The sequence below is a fragment of the Typopeltis vanoorti genome, chromosome 5, assembly GCF_054136105.1.
Source record: "Typopeltis vanoorti isolate ZY-2024b chromosome 5, IOZ_Tvanoo_1.0, whole genome shotgun sequence".
Lineage (NCBI taxonomy): Eukaryota > Metazoa > Arthropoda > Arachnida > Uropygi > Thelyphonidae > Typopeltis > Typopeltis vanoorti.
The window spans coordinates 132,726,236-132,747,172 of NC_143553.1; the positions used below are offsets into that span (position 1 = coordinate 132,726,236).

At 36.2% G+C, this 20,937-nt stretch overlaps 1 protein-coding gene across 3 annotated transcripts in view; it reads left to right on the forward strand.

The window, feature by feature from the left end:
* Positions 1-20,937, forward strand: part of LOC150106825 (uncharacterized) — a 325,973-nt gene that overhangs the window by 42,664 nt on the left and 262,372 nt on the right. For all 3 annotated transcript variants that reach the window (XM_090393339.1, XM_090393337.1, XM_090393340.1), the window contains one exon: positions 16,165-18,081. In XM_090393339.1, coding sequence (XP_090249465.1) covers positions 16,331-18,081 — 1,751 coding nt within the window. In that variant the 5' untranslated portion in view covers positions 16,165-16,330. The remainder of the gene's footprint in view (positions 1-16,164; positions 18,082-20,937) is intronic.

Sequence of the window (20,937 nt, forward strand, 5' to 3'; positions counted from 1 at the left end):
ATCGTAATATGGTCTTCAAGAGCTTTGAAACTAGGCATAGATTTTAGCTTTTTGTGGATGAATGTCTGCTCAGGCATTTTTTCCCCAAAACAAGGAGGTCTCATCCATATTAAATATTTGCTGTGGCAAATAATTTTCCTCCATAATAATTTTATCCAATTTCTCCTTGACAGCCTTCCTCATTGGCACTTGCAGATTCACCATACATTTTCACATTATGCAGTGAAAAATGCCACTTGAATCTTATGAACCAACCGGAAGAAGCGTTGAATTCATAGTCGTAATCGGACCCTGCTTTCTCCTTCAACATGTTTGAAGAGACTTAGTGGCTTTAATAAATTTAGTTTAATCCTTAGTGTCTAGCAGTTATGGTCATAGTGCTAAGGGATATTTTCTTTTGGTTCAGGTCCTCTATCCATGATGCAAGTAGCTTTTACATATCACTGATAGGACCTTGTCATTATCATCAATTTAATGGAAGCAGATCCTTTCACAGCCCCTACAATTTTATCCATATTTTTCAAAATTCACTGTAGAATGAAACCATCCAAAGTCGTGCGATCACATTGACGGGCTTACCAGCTTCATGTTGCTTTATAACTTGCAACTTAATTTCAAGATCACTAGGTTTTTTGATTGGGCATGTAGAGGACATGTTTCCACAAAATATCCTGAAATATTTAATGATAAATACACAAATAACCTATTTCTCAAACACAAAATCAACAGAGGACCTGTTGAAAACACGTGCTGACTACTTAGGGAGGTTGCTGCTAAATTCACATTGTGCATTCAGTAGCAATTAAGGCATCACAATGGCAACTGAATTAATGGCAATTCAGTTGCTATTGTGTATGATGCATTGTTGCTAAATTAGAAACCTTTTTTCTTTCCGCTTGCTTGCATCTTATTCAAAAGTATAATCAAAAATGTTATTTATTCCCTTATGGGATCATGGACGTATCTTTGAACGAATGTAAGTCGAGGGATGACTGTATATATATGGCTAACAGAAGAGGTAATGGTTATGAATTTGATTTACAATTTCTGTAAGTATTCCATCCTTATAAATGTGATCAGTTCTTGTGTGCAGGATTGGCGAGTGAAAAGCGGTATAGTAAAGTTGATGTTATTATTATTATTAGAGCAACAGGACTTGATATTTTACCTTGTGTTTTAAGAGAATATTCCTGCTAGTTAATGGTGGTGTTTCAACAGGAATGTCTCAAAGGGACAGAAAAAAAAGATGAAATTGTTTTACTTCTCAAAAGGATTGATTGGAAGGCTTATATATTTATATAAGCCTTCCTACACACTGACTTATATATTTGAGGCTTCAAATTATAAGTCAATGTGTGGCTAGAGTTGTTTTGAAGATTTTGGCACGAGCTGGGCAGAATGACCTGATTACAGCAGGATTCTCTGCGATGGTCATGATGCAAATGTTAAAGGGAGGTTGTGTTTTAGCAGTCTACTCATATATTAATAAAATAACAAGGCGATAAGTAAATTGTAAAGGTAGATGCATATATATATATATATATATATATATATATATATATATATATATATACACACATGCATACACGCTTTCTCCAGTTTACCCCTTGATCATCCCCCATGCACTGTAAACATCCTAACCACATATGTATATATATCGATTGTACAAAGACTTTTCTAGTTCGCTACATGACAAGTTGGTAATTAAACAGATTGCAGAAAGTTTTTTACCTTGAGTATAATATACGTTAAAGATACCAAGCTATTTTAAATATAAACCTGGTTTTAATCCATTTCCCAAGTAAGCAAACAGACAAGTAAGTCAAGTTTGCGCCTGCAAGTAGTGCAAGTCTGGGGGATGACCATGCACATAGCGCAAGTCTTAGGCAACTTGTGGTAAAGGTGGAATAAGCTCTGATCACTATTCTTCATATTTACCCTTAATGCAAAGCACATCTCCTTGAGGAGATGTATGATGCTATACATTAAAGATCAAAATGATCAAAGCTTATTCCACCTTTACCACGAGTTGCCTAAGACTTGCACTATATGCGAGGTCACCCAGACTTGCAATACTTGCAGGCGCAAACTTGACTTACTTGTCTGTTTACTTACTTGGGAAATGGATTAAAACCAGGTTTATATTTAAAATAGCTTGGTATTTTTAACGTAAACAGATTGCAGTTAGATAACAGATAAGTGTATTACATAGAAAAATTAGCTGTCTGATAAGTATCAGCAATTTGTGTATGTGGAAATACTGTCATCCCAAAATAGGAAGGTCACCAGTGTTGTGCACTAGGATTTTTTTATTTACAAATCTTCCTGTAGAGCTGTTGTGATATGTATGGTTTGAAATTTTGGAAAGCATTAATAAGTTGTTTTGTATATATTTGGATGACAGAGGCACAACAGTTAGGGTCCTCGAGATGACTGCATACAAGGACCTGAGTTTTAGGAGTTACATTCCTAGAATTGTGAGGATGTTACAAAAGATTGTGGCAATAATAAGGAAAACACTGAATGTAAAAGTAGAGAGGTTAGGGTTCCATTATATAAAGGATCAGGCTGTACAGGGATTAGAGTGTGCATATTTAGTCATGGTTTTAAAGGGAGATGCAGATGTACTGGACTTCCCAGAATAGTATATCTGCTAAAGAGTGAATGAATGCCATTTGCAGAGGCTAATGGATAGAAATAGTTGATGTGATTGAGATATAGAAGTTGATGAGGGGTTTTTACTAGATTAATGTGGAAGAGATTTTCTTTGTAATGAAGAGAGACAGGGATTAAATAAGAAGTCATTCCCAGAAGCTCTATGAGAAGGGTGTGAAATGAATGCAGTTTTTTTTTTTTTTTTTTTCATGGAAAGGAAGGTCACCAGTCTAACTCTTGGAGAGTGGTTAGGATGTTTACAGTGCATCGGGGATAGTCAAGGGATAATCTGGAGAAAGCAATATCACACTATATCTACTGAAGGTCAGGAGGGTAAATCTGGTAGGAGTTAGATAAGTAGTATTGTTAAGCATAAGCTGCAAAAAAAAAAAAAAAAACACATTGTGTGTGTATGGGGGTCTGTCTGTGTGTGTGTGTATATACATGGAGAAAGGTGACAAGCTAACTCATGAACAGTACAAGGATCAGGCAAGGAAAGGTGACCTGCATGGTAAGGAAGGCGAAATCAGATTATGGGAAGAAATTAGTCGAGCATGCAAAAGGAAATCCTACAGGTTTTTTGTTATGTGGCAGGCAGGAGGAAGAATGATTATGGCAGAGGTAACAGGGACTGGTGTGAGAACAGAAGTTTATGAATTGTAAGTACTTATTATAATATTGCAGGATCTGAATGCAAATACATCTGTAATTAGATGGCAAAATAATTCCTTTGCATAAAGGAGGATCTCACGTGTGGTGTTAGTAGTGCTGGAAAAGTTGGTCAAAAAGAGAATTCAGGAATAGGTAGATAAGAATATAAAACTCTGTAAAAGGCAGTGTGGTTTTGTGAAGGGTCAGTTATGCTTTAGTAATCTACTAACTTTTTATTTACAGCTGAGTAGGATAAAGGGAATGGCTACACAATGATACTGCTGGATTTTTCAAAAGTGTTTGACAGGATACTACATGGAACTTTGCTATGCAACGTGCAACATACGGCAATGAATGTGAAACTTGTGGTATGAATATAAGAGTGGCTGATAGAGAGAGAGAGATACCAAAAAAGTAGTATATGGAGAAGTGGAATCCTGGTAAATGCAAGTGACTAGTGGTGTGCAACAATTCTCTGTGCTGTTGGATTGAACCCTGCTGTTTAATTTGTACATACATGATATAGGAAATAATTCGAAGGGAGGAAGATATTCAGTTGTTTGCTGATGATGCAAAGTTGGGCAAGATAATATTTAATCAAGGTAATGCAGAGAGCTTGCAGGATGATTTAAATATACCGACATGGGCAAGACACATAATGGGTGTCAATTTAATATGTAAAAGTGTAAAGTTTTGCATTTTGGGATACAAAGATTACAAGCTGTGCACCACATTGAGGGAACTGTACTCCAGGAAATCAATGAAGCCAGGATTTGGAGATAGTAATAGAGAGCTGATGTTTACATGACATTTTGCTAAAGTAGCTCACAGGATTACTTATTTATTGAAGAACACACTAACAAGCACAGATGAAGGAGTTATCATTCCTCTTTATAAAGTCTTTATACTACGGCATCTGGATTACTGTGCTCAGGTCTGGTTACCTAGGTTTTTTGGGGATGGAGAAGTGGTGGAGAGGATGCAGAGGCAAGTAACCAAGATGGTTACTCACCTCTAGGTAAGTAACCAAGATGTTGAGTGGTCTCTGGAATTATTATTATGTTATTATTACTTGGCACTGTAACAATATGCAACAAGTAAATAATAGCTTATTGCTATTATTTACTAGTTATTTATAACGCCTTGCTTGGTTACTGCGCCTTTGAAAAATCGTTATTCTAATTAGTAGTGTGCGCTTTCTCTCTTGTATCCTTTCTCACTTATTCTACTGCGTATTATGTTTATCCACCTTCTGTATTTATTAGTCATATGCCTATGAACACTGAAAAATTTATTTGTCAGACTGCACCATCAGTATATCAAATATTCGGCATAAGACTCAATAAAACTTCCGGTAAATCTCTCTCTCTCTTACTAGCTTAACTTCCTTCAACAAAGTTTACATAAACAGTCGTGATTCTTAAGTAATAAAACTGTGCTTCTAATGCCTTAGTTGTTTCCCGCTCACAAGTCCGATTTATTTAGGAACAGTGCAGTTGTAAAATAAAGGATCAGGCAGCACTCTTTTAACAAATAATTAAAACACATTTATTTACATTAATATGAAATATACATGAATCAAACGACAGGGAGATTGCTTTCTCTACCCATCTAAAAAAAATCTTTAGCATAAAATTAGAACCCTTTAACTTCAACACTAAATAATCTCTTTAACTCTAAAACTTATTTACTCTCCGCTTACAAATTCAACTTATTAAACTTCTAGTTTACTCGCAAAGAGGTTATTTTTACAAATTAGATATCAACTTCTAACATGCCAATTGACTCTCTTATGGACACTTCTTATTATTATTAAACTAATTCTTAACAGTCCGTATACAACATATCTCCTAGATTATAAGAGAAAATATACAAGGGGAAGTAACTTACAGAGACTCTGTATCGAACATTCAGTCAAGAGTCTTTTACTAAAGTCTTTATGGCTTCTCTTTCATCTCGAGTTTTAGGCTTCCTTCAGGAGTATTTTGCTACAGCGGTATCACTTTGGGATATTAGCAGGCTTTTGGACAGCAATTTGCGGTACTCGAATAGCATATGCAAGGGGTTTCAGCATACAAGCAAATTCTCCTCTGGATCCTTACTTCGGGAACTTCTGCTTCTAATTGCCGCCACTTCTGCTACTAATCGCCGATGACTGATGTGGCTCTCTTTGGTAATAGTGTTTCTCCTTTTGCTGTCTCGGCATCTGGATCTCGGCTCTCCTGCTTTGTAACCGGGGCCTTGTCTTTCCTCGTTCTTTGCTGCCACTGCTCTGATTGGGACACCGCATATAGTCTCGCTTCTGCTCTGGTTCCAACTGCTTCTAGTTCCAACTTCTGATTTCTCTCTTGACGTCTGGAAGCCCCTTATGCTCATCTCAGTCCCCTTTTATTTTCTGATCTTGGGTCCTTGCACTAAGGGTAGTAAACCCCGAAGAATTCGGCATTTCTCTTTCATCTTTCTTTAAGTTTGACTTACTCTTTGTTCTCCTCCGTGCATTCTTTTGATCGTATTTTGTCAGGCACGGAACTTGTCTAAAACTAGCGGACCTCTTTGATACTTCTCTAAACCTAGCTGCACTCTTAGATACTAACTTTAAAGGTGTTAGCGCAGAGCTTGTAAGCACTTCTCTCATACACAAAACTAGTAAACAACTTTCCTGCTCTTGCACATAATTATATACAAAGTTTTGATTGCAAAGCATTGCCTTTGTTTTCGACGTTAAAACAGTAAATATATTCACTTCCCACAGGGTTAACTACATTAATATTTAGCAAAATATACATAGAAACAAACAAGGTTATTTACAGTTCTCATGGGACTTGACCTATGTAAAAAATCGATGTAAAGCGTTTGGTATTTTTAAGCTACATCAAGATTTTACAACACCTCCAAGGAGTCCAAAGATTCATTGAGGAAGGGCTACTATTCTACAACTCTCCATCTCCACCACTCAATCTACCATCTACAACTAACTGCAGCTACCATCACCAACGACATCTACTCTGCCCACCACCACCACTAGTATTTTCACAGACAATCACAAACATCCATGCCCATGGTGGGATTTGAACCCGCAGCCTTTTGGCTGGAGAGTGGTTTATCTAACCACTCATCCAACCAGGTCGGCAAATGCTCCCTATGAGGATATATTTGAGGGTATGTGTGGATTACAAAAGTTGGTTAATAACAAAAAAGGGGAGATATATTAGATACATTTAAGTTACTTAAAGGATTTTATAGGATTGACAAAGTGGAAATGTTTCAGCACTTGGCTAGAGGGAGCAGACAAGAGGTCATCCCTGGAAGTTGGGTAACAGCATGGTAAGCAAGAGCATGAGGACTAAATTTTTCACTTGGAGAGTGGTGAATGAATGGAATAGGTTGCCTGAGTCAGTTGTGGATGCTTTGTCTGTTAATGGTTTCAAAGAGAGGTATGATAGATATTGTGTTGATTGTTTGGTCTCTCACAATGAGTCCTAGTATTCCATGGTGACTGTGTAATAATAATAATAAATTGTTATATCTCTTTAGAGAGCACTATGATGTTATTATGAAATTAATATTATATACAAAGAAATTTTGCAGTAAATATAGTCATCTGCTATTCATACTAAAATAATCTTTAACCTGTGTAAGAGAATAAAATCAGTAATACGTGCCCATCATCTGTTGTTTTCGAGTTACATGCATGCAATTTCTCTGCCATTTATTTATTTATTATTCAATTCTTTCCCACAGACGGTTGTAAACTTCTGGTACATTAGTACTGTTAGTGGGCTAAGGTTCTACTTATTTATATAACAACGGTTTCTGTTGCCAAACTCTTGCTGAACAACCATGTAAGGGACACTGTCATCTCCTTTGCATATTCCCTTGATATGCATGGTGATATTTCATCATCATCATCATACTTATTTCATACTTATCATTAGTGTCAGACTTACTTAAACAAGCCGTTTACATTCCTCAACTGCCGATATTCTTTTCTTCTCCCACCATAATCAACATTAGTCTGAACTGAAATTTGAGATACATTGATAAAATACTCACTGAACATTTCCACTATAACTTTAGTAGCTGTGATCTGTGTGCCATCTACTTGTAAATCTTCTAGTAACTGCATTATTAGAATTCTATAGGACTTTGTTTGATGTCTCAGTGAGTCAGTGTCCTTTCATATATGCCAGTTTCTTCTTCCTGACTATTCTCGTTGCCTTCCTGTGCCTTATGCTACTGAGGTGTACTCTGCTTTTTATATCTCCTTCCCATAACACATTCCTCCACAACTCCTGCATAATTTCCTTATTCGTAAACTGGCCTATCAGATATAGTGGTGAAGGTGAAAGAGATGCTGGTTGGCGATAGAATACAAATCTGAACTGAATAGGCATCTTTCTAGAGAGCAGCTTGAGTTTGTTAAGAGATAGTGTTATTTCATTAAACTAGTTACATTTTATCATCAGAATGACAAGTGTATTAAGACAGGAGAAATACTCATATGGCAAGTTTTCTAGATTTTGCAGACATTTGATCAGTACCAAATAACAAGCTACTATTGAAATGAATAAGAGTTAGATAGATAATTGGTAACCTGGTTGCAGGTATGCTTAGATGATAGAGCCAGCTAGTCGTGTATGGGGAGAGGTTAATATATCAAAAGGGAAAGATGGGAAGAGGATAACACAAGGTTCTGTTCTAAAACTGCTGCTGTTTAATCTATACACTCATGTTCATAGAAACTGCATTACCTGCTGTAACCATGTTTTTTTTTGGTAGTAATGTTACACCCTGATTATTATTATTATTATTATTATTACTACGGGCTACTCCAGGAGTCCTTAGACTCATCGAGGGAGGCCCTAAACATCATGTTCACACAACTGTTCAACATTCTCACAGTATCTATCATACCTTGACTTGAACTCGCTCACTGTCATAGCACCCACAACAGACTCTGGCAGCTTATTCCACTCATTTACCACTCTAAAAGTAAAGAACCCAGCTCTAACACCCCTACTAACCATGCTCTTGCCCAACTTCCATGGGTGTCCCCTAGTTCTCCCACCACCAGTCCTGATCTCAAAAATATCATCTGAATTAATCCTATAGAATCCTTTTAGCAATTTGAATGTCTCAATCATATCTCCCCTTTTCCGCCTATCAACTAGTTTCTGCAACCCACAAATCTTCAACCTGTTCTCATATGGTTCATTCCATAGACCTGCTATCATCTTAGTCACTCGCCTCTGGATCCTGTCCACCTACTCCCCATCAAGAAGGAACCGAGGTGACCAAATCTGGGCACAGAAGTCGAGATGAGGTCTTATCAGGGCTCGGTACAGAGGTACAATAACTTGCTTTTCTCTGCTCATCAAGGTATTTTTCAACAACCAAGTGAGTTGATGAGCTGATTTAGCTACTTTCGCAATGTGCCCCCTAAACTTCATCTCCCTATCCACCAACACTCCCAAGTCCCTGGCCTCATCGATCTCTTGGAGTACAGTTCCACCAATGTAGTATACTGCTGCTAATCTTTTCACTCCGAAATGCATAACCTTACATTTTGTCACATTAAATTGACATCCATTCTCCTTAGTCCAGAACTCCAATCTATCTAAGTCATCTTGCAAGACTTTGACATCTTCTGAGTTCACTATTGCCCTACCCAACTTTGCATCATCAGCGAACAAATGAACTGTCCCACTTAGACCCTTCCCTATATCGTTAATGAACAGATTAAACAGCAGTGGTCCAAGAACAGAACCCTGTGGCACACCACTAGTCACAGGCCGTCTTTTGGACTCTACTCCTGAATAAACTACTCTTTGATATCTCTCCATCAACCACCCAGCTATCCATCGCACCAACCCTATATCCATTCCCATATGTTGTAGTTTATGGATTAGAATTCCATGTGGTATACTGTCAAACGCCTTTGCCAGGTCCAGAAGTATCACTGTAAACCCATTTCCCTTATCCAGTTCAGTCGTCACCTTGTTATAAAACTTGAGCAAGTTACTGAGGCATGATCTACCCTTCACAAAGCCATGCTGTCCTCTGTACAGTATCTCATTTTCATCAATCCATTCCTGTATTTTTCCCTTGACTACTTTCTCCAAGACCTTGACAACGACTCCTGATATGCTGATCGGTCGGTAATTTGCAACCATAGTCTTGGATCCTCCTTTATGCAGTGAAACTATTTTCCCCTCTTTCCACGCCTTCGGGACTAAGCCAGATCCGAGACTCAGATTAAACAACATGGTCAAGGGCACTGATAATTCATTAGCCGCTTCATGCAAGACCCGTGCCGGTATACCATCCAATCCCACAGATGTATTCACATTAATGTTCTGTAATAGACTATTCACCTCCACTTCATTCATCACAATTCCCGTATAAACTAATGGTTCCTTCATTATTTCAACGTGACCACCTGGATGATATACTTTTGCAAAGTGCGCGCTCAGTAACTCCACTATATCGACTGGTTCAGTGAACTCTTTACCATCGCCATTCCTTAAAATCATTTTGCCATGTACAGTTTTTTTCTTGCTTGCAGCATATTGAAAAAGTTGTTTGGGATTCTCTTTTGCTTGCATAGCTAGTTTCCTTTCATAATCGGCTTTTGCTGTTTTTACCACACTCGTTACCCTTCTGGCCTGTACTTTATACCGTTCGTGTGCCTGTAGGTCACCCCTTTCTTTAAATTCCCTCCATAGTTGTTTCTTTTTTTGCAGCTCAAGCTTAATGGTGTTATTCATCCATTTAACCCCTCCTTGTTTCACTATTCGGACCTTAGGTATACAATCAGCCATAACCTCCTGTAAATGCTCTTTGACCACTTCCCATGCTCTATCGACGTCCAGCCCTTGCAGTTGTATATGCCAAGGCACTGATCCAAGCAATCTCCTAAGCTTGTCATACTTGCCAGCACGGTAATTCCACATATACCCTGTCTTAATCACAAATTGCACACCTTTAGCCACCTCCCAGGTCAAGACCTTATGATCACTCTCACCAGTAGGTGGCAACATGGTCATATTCATTACAGTCAAATTCTCAGATACTATTACCAGGTCAAGCACTCTCACACCCCTAGTATTTTCAATTACATGCTGTTTCAGATGTTATCCCTTAGTAACTGAATAAAATCCATTCCCTTCCTCACATGCGTCCTCTCCTCCTTCCAATCAATGTTACCATAGTTGAAATCCCCCATAATAATTACCCTCCTTCCACTCATTTCATCAATTTGTTTATGCATACCATCTCCACCATCTATTCCATCACCTGGTCTATAGCAGCACCCAACTGTATATTTTATTCTGCCAGTGTCAATCTCACACCAAATAGCCTCAAATGAGCTCCTTTCACTATCCTGCAATATTTCAATTCTCCTTGGCTGCAGTTCATCAGCTATCATCAATAACACTCCTCCCCCAATGTTATTCTCTCTTTCCCTCCTAAACATACTATAACATACTATACTATAGCATTCTATCCCACTAACTATATCATCTTCCGTCAGCCATGTTTCACTAATGCCAATAACCTGTGGCCAGGAAGAGCCAATCAAGGCCAAAAATTCTTCCTTCTTGTTCCTAATACTCCTGGCATTAGTATACATGAATTGCAGTGATCCCTTTGTCCCACCCCTATCTTGATGCGTTATTCTAAATATCCCATTCCCATTTTTTGTCCTTATTGCTGGCTCAGGTACATTATATACATTTTTACACTCAACTGTCTCACTGATGTCTGGATATCCACTCCCCCCCCCCTCCTTGGGAGTTCTAGTTTCCCTGGTTCTGCACATCCATTTTTACTTCATTCAGCAACACTTTTTCCAGTCTCCGCACACCAAGTCCATTCAAATGCAGGCCATCCATCTTGTATAAATCCTTTCGCCCATCAAACTCATTCCACACGTCCACGAATTCCACACCACACCGTCCGCATAACCTGCGCATAATGTCATTTGCGATTATGGCCCTCCTTCTAAACTCCTCTCTGTCATACCGCGGTAACAGACTCACCATTCTAACTCTGTCACTCTTTTCTTTCGCTACCTTTAACAATACTTTCAAGTCCTCTCGCCCTCATATCTTGAGAATATAGAATTCTCAGCTTTCATGCCGTAACATGAAGAATAAATAAAATAAATTAAAAATCCTGCATAAAAGATAATAGTTGAATTAATTAAAATGAAAAGAAAGATTCTTGCATCCTATAAAATATATAAAATATAAAGGTTTTGTTAAATTAACTAACAAAAGAAAGAAAATATTAATATTGTGATATGATTTAAATGAGAAAAGTTAAATAAATAAGACAGAAAGTGATTAGTCATAAAAGATGATATGTGAGAGGCTAGAGATTAAGTTATTAAGTAAGTTCATAGAAAAATTTTGGAAAAGGGGATTAAATTAGAGGCTAGCAAAGAAAAATAACAGAAAATCGCTTAGGGTCAATTCCTGGATTGAGACATCGTTACGGGCCCGCCGATCAAATGATGTTTGGCAGAAAAACGCCACCCTAATTGGTCGGTGAAGTAAAAACAAGTAGGGGGCAGAGAAAAGAAGTTAGAAAAAGTGCCATTAGGAGAACAGGTATAAAAGAGTTGGAAACCCCCCCCCCCCTCTGTTCCAGGGGAGCCCTTCGCAAGCTCTTTCGTAGGGATTTCACGATGTTTTCCTGAATGGCGAAATAGAGGTTATATCTCCGGCGTCACAACATGGAAACGAAAGTGAGCGGAATTTCGGTTCCGTATTTCCTATGTGAGAAGCGAAGAATGCCATAAAGTCGAAGAAAAGAAAGCATATTCTTTGTGTTCCAACTTCAGTAACAACTACGAAAAACAGAGAGCTGTAAAGAAATCGATATCCACGTTGCGAGTTGCACAGCCGATAAACAGATGATTCAGAGTGTGTCTAAGCATAGTTCAACTCAAAAAAGGAACGTAGAAGAAGCAGATTATCGGAGAGGTTACACCAAGCTAGTTCAATCAGAAGAAGGTAAAGGTCCCTATGAAAAACCCAAGAAAGAAAGATACTGTAAAATATATCTAATGTTAACTAAAATTTGTCTGTGATAAGTATCATTATTCTAATACGGAACTGTTGAAGTGACCAAGGAAAATTTATACTAGGACTTTAGTATCTGACAGAATATATTAAAAGTAAGCTGGCTAGTGTTAATGTTATGTGAAAAATTAAGTGTCCTGAGAATTTTGCATGTCTATTGTATTGTATTGGAAAGTTAAAATGTCATAGTTGTGTGTTAGTGCAGAAAAAGGTTTAGTTAATCTACTTAAGTTTGAATAGTTAAATAGTGTGAATTAATCTTATTTGTCCATGTCAAGTGCATTTATATGTTGAATAGTTATGGCGGCATGATCGTAATACTCATTATAGGATCATAGCCTAATTACTTGTAATAAGCTAATGTTAGTTTGTAAGTATTTAGTTTAGCATTAAATTGAGTAATCAAAAAAAATTGAATTGTACCATGTTAAGAAATTGAAAATTACGAACCTAATCACGTGGGAAATTAATGTTAAGAAACAAGATAAAGTGTCACGACTGCAACATAGTTACACTTTCAGACATATTTAAGTTCTTTCTCCTTGTTTTTGTATATAATATCTTAAACTAAATATCCCAAAAGGCGCAGTATAAATACAAATATTAGGGGTACTAAGGGGAGAAATAACTTGGATATTAGTATAAGTTTTGGTGATATCTCGTGCGTAGATAATAGAAGAACATAGATAAGCAGGAATTGTTAGATAGAATAAAAATCGTAAAATGGGACACAACAGTAATTAAATTTGAATGCTTATTTGAAAAGGGATAATAACACAATAATTGTCACAAATAATGAAAAAGGTAGTATAATATTTTTATTTTTGATTAATATTTGGCTCTTTTTAGTACAAGATGTTGACATAATTTAGGAAATGACAACAAATTTGCAAATATTTCAAAATAGAGTGGGCAGTAATATTTTCACTGGAAAAACAAATACCGGTATCAAAATTTAGTGGATCGTCCTCTTGCCTTTGTTACAGCTTGGTATCAGCATTGATGGGGCATTGACAAAATCATTTTCCTGATGAAGCTGAAAAACACTTCAGGAAGATGTGTTTTTGGCTTCTTCTTCTTCAAAATGGAGACTGTATTTCAGTCTCCATTTGGTATTGCAAATTCTCAATGGGGGTTGAGATCCGAGCTGTTTCCTGGCCATGGTAGTTGTTGAATCGAGTGTTCATTGAGCCACTTATTAACCTGCAACAGAAATTGAGTCTTTTTTAAGTACTAAACTCAATTTGTATAGTATTTTAGGGTTATAATAGCATTACTCACACTTTTTGTGCTATGACAAGGGACAGAGTCATCCTGAAAGATGCAGTTTGTTGTTATGGTAAAGTGGTCTCTGATAGTAGGTAGAAATTCTAAAACTTTCTGGTACACTTGTGCATTCACTGAACCTTTTATGAAATGTAAGCGACCAACACCATGATATGACATGCAGCCTAGATCATCTGACTGGCTGAGAATTTGACTGTTAATACCAGGCAGTCAGGATATTTTCCCCCCCTGATCATCTTTGAACTGTCTGTCTACTGTCAGTGCTCTGCAGGTTAAACTTTGTCTCATCAGAAAAAATTACCACTGATCAGAGGTCCATTTGGCATCCTCTTTGCACCAATTTAACAGAGCCAATCTCATTTTTTTGGTTTACAACAGCTTCTTTTTAGGGCACCTAGCTATCAGTACCTGTCGAATTAGTTTTCTCCTGAAGACTTATTTGGCAGTTACAGAGCTTCCCACAACTCCCGTTTATTCTTCCCAGTCCCATTTTAGTCCTCTGGATGATGGATGGCAATTTTTGAGGCAGAACTGCTTTAGAACCCAATCTTGACATAGTGTAGACATCGGCTTTCTTCCTTTCAGGAAATCCAGTTTCCTTCACTTTCAACAGCAGCCATACCACAGTAGATTGACTACAGGACACCCTTTTAGCTATTTCACAAGAGGAATAGCCTTCTCTGTTCAAAGCTTGAATCGCACTTTTTTCTGCAGGGTGTTAATTGCATGATCTCAGCACGAAAATGCGAAAAGTAGCTCTTGCGATATATTTATATAGCATATAAATATTTATAGCATAAAAAATTCTGATATGTAATAAAAAATTCTGTATAGTGTAATAGCGGCAGCTATTACACTATACAGAAATTTGTGGGAATGATAGATGATGCAGTACAACGAAATATCTAACGATAAACCAATGAAAATGACCATTTCACTACTAAAAACTATTTAAGGTGAGGTGATGTGGTTTCTATGAACATGAGTGTATATTAACAGTACAAGGTTTGAGAGGAATAGTGTTTTTTTTTTTAATGATATTAAATTGTGAAGAACAATTTCAACAAGCTCTTATCTAGTGCTGTTACAAGAGTTGAATAGGTTGGTACTCTGAGCAGATGAATGGGGATGTCAGTTCATTATTGCTAAGTGCTGAAGTCATGCACTTTGGCCCGAGAAAATGAGCATGATCTGTTGCATGTAGAAGTTTTTTAACTTGGTTATAAAGTAAATTATACTTGCCAAGAAATTATATTTTGTTTGATCTCTCATCAAAGTTTATGCATGAAGTGCCTTCATGACTAGGCTACTTGTATATAGAGGCTGATGACTTCACATCATTTGCCTTAGTATCCCATAATGCAAAGTACACTTTCTTTTGGATGTGCATAATGTTATACATTGTGGGAGGGTCAGTACTCAGACTGGTTTCAAAAGGAAATGTGTTTTGCATTATGGAATAATAAGGCAATAACTATAAAGTTATCAGCTTCTATATACAAATGACTTTGTCACAAAGATGCTTCACGCACAAACTTTGTTTGCTTACACTTGGATAAAGGATTAAACAAGAATATAATTTCTTGGCAAGTGTAATTTATTATATAATTTATTAACATTTGTTGTATTAGAAAAATTTCATTCCAGGAGGTGGAGGGGACAAGGGATCTGGAGTGAATAGGTAGTTAGAGTTCAGGGGCCACAACAAAAGTTCTAAAATTTACCCAGAAAATTGATGCAATAATGAGAAAGATGCTGACATTTTAATTTTATTATTATTATTATTAGTTTTGGTAACCTCCATGGAGTCAACAGACTCATCGTGGGAAGCTTACTCAACTAGCACCACACCCTTGTTCACCACATCTTTATACAACTTCCAGGGATGGTCTCTTGTTCTTCCCATCTTAACATCCACTGTTTTTATAATTTCTTCTGTATTAATCTGATAGAATCCCTTAACTAACTTGAAGATCTCTATCATATCTCCTCTTTTCCTCCTAGCCATCAGCTAGGAGGAAAACCTGTAATCCACATTCTCTCAAATGCTCTTGAAAACCAACATTACAGAGTCCTCATATCACTTTGGTTTATTTATCTTTGGTCCGTCTATAGTGTTTCCACATTGCAGTGAAAACTAGGTGGCCAAATCTGAGCACAATAGTCCATATGTGACCTGATTAATGTCTTATATACAGGCGGCACCACCTCCTTATTCCTACATGTCAGTATACTTTTTATCATAGCAGCAGTATGATGTGCAGTCTTTGCAACACCTGGAAGTCAAAAGGAGATTTTTTTTGCATGGTCAAAGGCAACATATGAATTTGGTCTCCTACAGTGAGTCTTGTGACACCATGGAGGCCTAGCAATAATACTAATAAATGTCTCTCTAACATGAATAGAAATTAATAAAGATTTGTATGTTACATTGTTGTGCACAGTATTGATTTTATATATTAAATTTTGTTTTTCTTTTTAGGTGTTCAAGATATATATCTCTTTGGATTTTTCATGTTTATGTCCCTCCTGCTAGCTGAAATTGGGAATGCAAGTCAGACTGCCCTGTTTTGCTAAAATTTTCTGCATTTCTAAATTTTGGATGAATTCTAATTTATTTCAAAAGAGTGAAATTTGCTTCTTTCATCATGAAAAGCAGTGAAATTGAGGGTGATGCTGATATTTCTTCAAATGATGAGGAAGATTTTCAAGTTATAAAAGAGTTCAGCTTATGCAACAGTCATACTTTATCTGCTCAGCTCTGTACTTGTGCCTGTGTTAACAGTATGCAGTTGATAAATGCTGATCTCTTTCTGGAATATTGTGCATTTATTCAAACACAATATGGTATTCCAGAACAAACTAAGTCTTTAAACAGATTTACCACAAATTCTTACAAGAAATCTGATGGTTCTTCAACAATACATGTAAAGTCTGATGTTTGCAGACAAAAACAACAGAAATCTAGTCAGCAAGAAAATTGCACGCGACTTCAAAAACTAAAATCTGTTCAACCACTAGTTATATTGCATCGGATAGACAGTAACAATAATTTAAAAGATCAAGAAACAAAAGTGAAGCAAAGTGTTTTGCAAGAACCAGATTTTTTAAATAAAGATTCAAAGGAAGAAGTCTCAAAGCACTTAAACACTGTTAATCCTCTGAATAGTAGTGAAAGTGTATTAGATCATGAACTTAATGAATCCCAAATTACATTGCATACCATAGGCAACAGTGAAAAAACTTTAGAAGATAGAACAAGGGAAAAAAAGATATGCGAAACAGAATATAGTGTTTTACAAGAACCACTAAATGTAGAATCTAGAAGACAAACTTCAGAACATTTTAGGACTATTGAACATGTTAACAGTGATGATGTTTTAGATTATGAACCAATAAACACAGACCATTTTCCAGTCAACCTATTATTTGAAAAAAAAATATATTCAGACACTCCAAATTCTAGTGATGGTGAGTGTGAATATAAAAAATCCCCACTTAAACCGAATCCCAAAGACAGCAGTAACAAAATTTTAGAAGACAGAATATTAAAAAATATAGGAGAAACAAATGAAGGATTGGGGGAAGGAGATTCAGAGCACATCACAACCACTGAACCTCTGAACAAGAGTGCAGATGTTTTAGATTATGAACCAGAAAGCACAGAACATTTTACAGTCAGCCCATTATTTGAAAATTTTGAGCAAGATCACCAAAATTCCAGAATGCAAGTGCACCCCCTGGAAAGTAATATCAAAGCTTTAGAAAACAAAAATAGTAAATTGGAACAGAAAGTGAAGTATAGTGATTTACATGAATCACCAAATTTTTTAAATGGAGGAGCAGGTGAATGCGCTTCAGGACATTTCATTGAGTCTCTGAGCCATAGTGTAGATGTTTTAGACTATGAACCAGAAAACGCAGAACATTTTTCAGTTAGTCCATTATTTGAAGATGTTGAGCATGAGCATCAAGAGTTTGGAATTCAACTGCATCCCACAGGCAACAGCACTAAATCTTTAGAAGATATAAATGAAAAAAGCACAAAGGAAATGAAATGCACTGATGTAGAAGAACCATCAAATATTTTAATTGAAATCTCAGGACATTTTAGGAATGAAGAATCTCTAAGCAGTAATGCCAATAATTTGGACGACGAACCAAAAAATGCAGACCTTTCTTCTCTCTCTTCATTAAAGAGGCAAAAAATAAATACTAAATTACAGAAGATCAGTTCTTGTGATGAAGATAATGATTCTGAAGAAAAGCTAAATGCAACAAAATGTGATGTAATAACCAAACCTCAGGAAGAAAATCAAGATACACTTGACATAGAAGTGTCTGAAAATGAATATTTAGATGTTTGTAATTCCGAAGAAATGCACCCATCTCACTCAAGGTATTGAAAGTGTTATTGAAATCTGGTGAATTTATTTAAGCTTTTTTTTTTTTTTTTTGACCATCATGGTTTTTCAAAATTTTATAAATATTTAATGCATATGTGAAAATTTTTTACAAAATCTTTTATCTAATAATGTTAAATATTTAGAAACTGATTCCAGTGGGAAGTTGATCATTCATGTAAGCATTTACTACTGAATCACAAGAACAACTTTTTCCTTAACTGTACCACTTTTATCCATAAAGTTTACATTTTATATTAAAAATAAATAAATAAAATTGAGTATCTTTTAATAATGCTGTATCTTTATTTTTTCCACCACTTAAATTATTGTTTACTGAATTATTTGTTGAAACACTTAAGTGCTTTTATTTTCTACTTGCAAATTCTTTATGAAGAGGATCTTGGGAGCCAATTAATTAGAATCCAATCTCTGTGGGGAGGTTATGCTCAAGCACTTGGCATGCATGCATGCACACATGTTTACTGTTATCCCCCATGCTTGGGTGGATTAACTTCAACAAAAAATATCCTGGTTTGTAAATAAAAGTGTGAGATTCAGTATAAAAAAGAAAAAAGAAAGAAAGAAAAAAAGAAGTTATTGTCTTACATAAGGATAAATTTCAGATAAAATGCTACATTAAATGCATGCATGAAGTAATATTTTATAAAAATTACCCTAAGTGTTATGATAAGATAAGGATGGGATGGGATGAGCATAGCAAACCAGAAGTCTCAATATAAACAAAATATGTCTTTATTGTCAGATATTTATGATGAGCTTCCTGACCTTACACCATAATAACTGTCTCAGTGTACCATGGAAGATTTTCTACTAATTTCTGGAAGAAAGTTGGTGGTATTTGTATATCAGTAATGAAGACTGCAGTCTTGGCTGTGACCTAATTTGTAGTTTTACATAAGGATATGTTTCAAATCAAATGCTAGCTTAAAGCATGTATTGAAATAATGTTTTATAAAATTATCTTACATTGGCCAGCTTATTGGTCACAATTTCATCTCACAGTGGTCAGGTTCGAGTCAGGGCTCTGTGTTGATTATTTATCTCAAATAATATTTTTGCAGTGATTGCTCTGGAACATTGAGCATTATGTTGAATGGTGCATGGAATAGAACATTTCACAGTTGTCCTACACATTATAGACCTTGTGTAAAAATAGGGGGGGGGGGTAATTGTAAATGTGTTATATTTGCTATGTTTATTATATAATTTAATTTCTACCCTTGTTGGGATTGCGCCATTGTAAAATTTATACTACTCACAAAGTTTTGCCTATTCTCGTTAATCCTTAACCTTCCTTTCTTTGTTCACTAAGCCCTCCTTGTCTTAACGTTTTATTTCCTACCCATGCCCTTTGATCCGTACACTTAGCTGCCTGTTTATTCAACTATCGTTGCCTATATGATTTGCAGCACACTTATTCTCTCAGACCCTTCTTCTTGACAAAATTTATTTTTATTAATGACTGTGCCAGTCTCGAAAAATTAATATTATCTAAGAATAATAAGAGTAAGGATAAAGATAAGGTCTCAACAAAATTCTCTTTAACTATATAGCAAGTCTTGGGGTCTCAACAAATCCGTCTTCAGCAAGTCGTGGCTAGTCTAAACTTAATCATGCACACAGATACGAATTTTTTTTAAGAAATAGTGCATTGCCAAATGATCAGATCAATTGTTGGTTATACAAAACATTTTAATCTAACTTAACATGAATTTACAACACAATGGGAATGACTTACTCTCTTAACATGCCTAACTTCAGCAAGATAATCATATCATTGAAGTATATACACTTAATGTTCACTTAGCATTTACACTCAACTTAGCACTCTTAGACACACATTCGTTACGATAGATATAGAATAAATATTTCCTTTAACATAACTAACTTTCTGGAAATATTATTCCTTTCACCAGCAATTCATATACACTAGTTCTACCTTGTTACTAAACAATAGCTTACAACACTATACCGCCGGCTCTTTGTAACACTTACATACAATTCCCAAAGTTACAAGGAAAATAATAACAATATCATTTGTCTACTCACAATTCTTTCAGTAAGCTTACAGTCCTTTTTCATGAACTATACCTCAGTCGGGATATCTTGAATTCTCTCCATTATACAGGACACGTTCTTGACTCTGATATTTCGGTACTCTTCCATTGGCTAATCTGTTGTCCTGACATGAAGCCCTTTGCAGGAATTGCACCAGCTATTCAATGGGACTTATATTGTTGGTCGCTCCTTGGAAGCCTCCCGGAATATTTTAGAGGAATTGCTGATGAAAACAGCTCCGATGATGGGTGCTAAACCCCCAGTTGCATATTCCATGTCATTGCTTCTTCTCGCTTCCTCCACATGGCAATCAGGAACTGAAACACCTGCAGCAGTAGCAAAAGGTCCAGGTCTCCTTTTTCTCCCTCTTCTCCGTAGCCCATGGTGGCGGCCGTAGACGTCATGGTCCTTCTTTTCCTTTTTTTTTTTCCCTTTCAGCCTGCTTTTATACACTCCCTGTTCTTTGTTCTTAAACTTCAAATGTCCATAATTATCTAGTGATGTGATGACGTCGCTTTGGTTTTCACACCAAAGGTCTGTGCCTTAGGCGATTAAGTTGTTCGCAAGTTGTTGCAAACTTTTCAGATACACAATTTTTATACCTTACTAACAATGTTAATATCATTTATCTTTATTTTCAAGTACAATATTTTAAACATGAATTATTTAATATAATTTCCAATACAGTTAATTTACATTCAGACAAAGGATTCTTACATTTAATTTTCTGTGTTATTTCGGCCCAAAAAGCCATGTAAAATCGAGTTCAA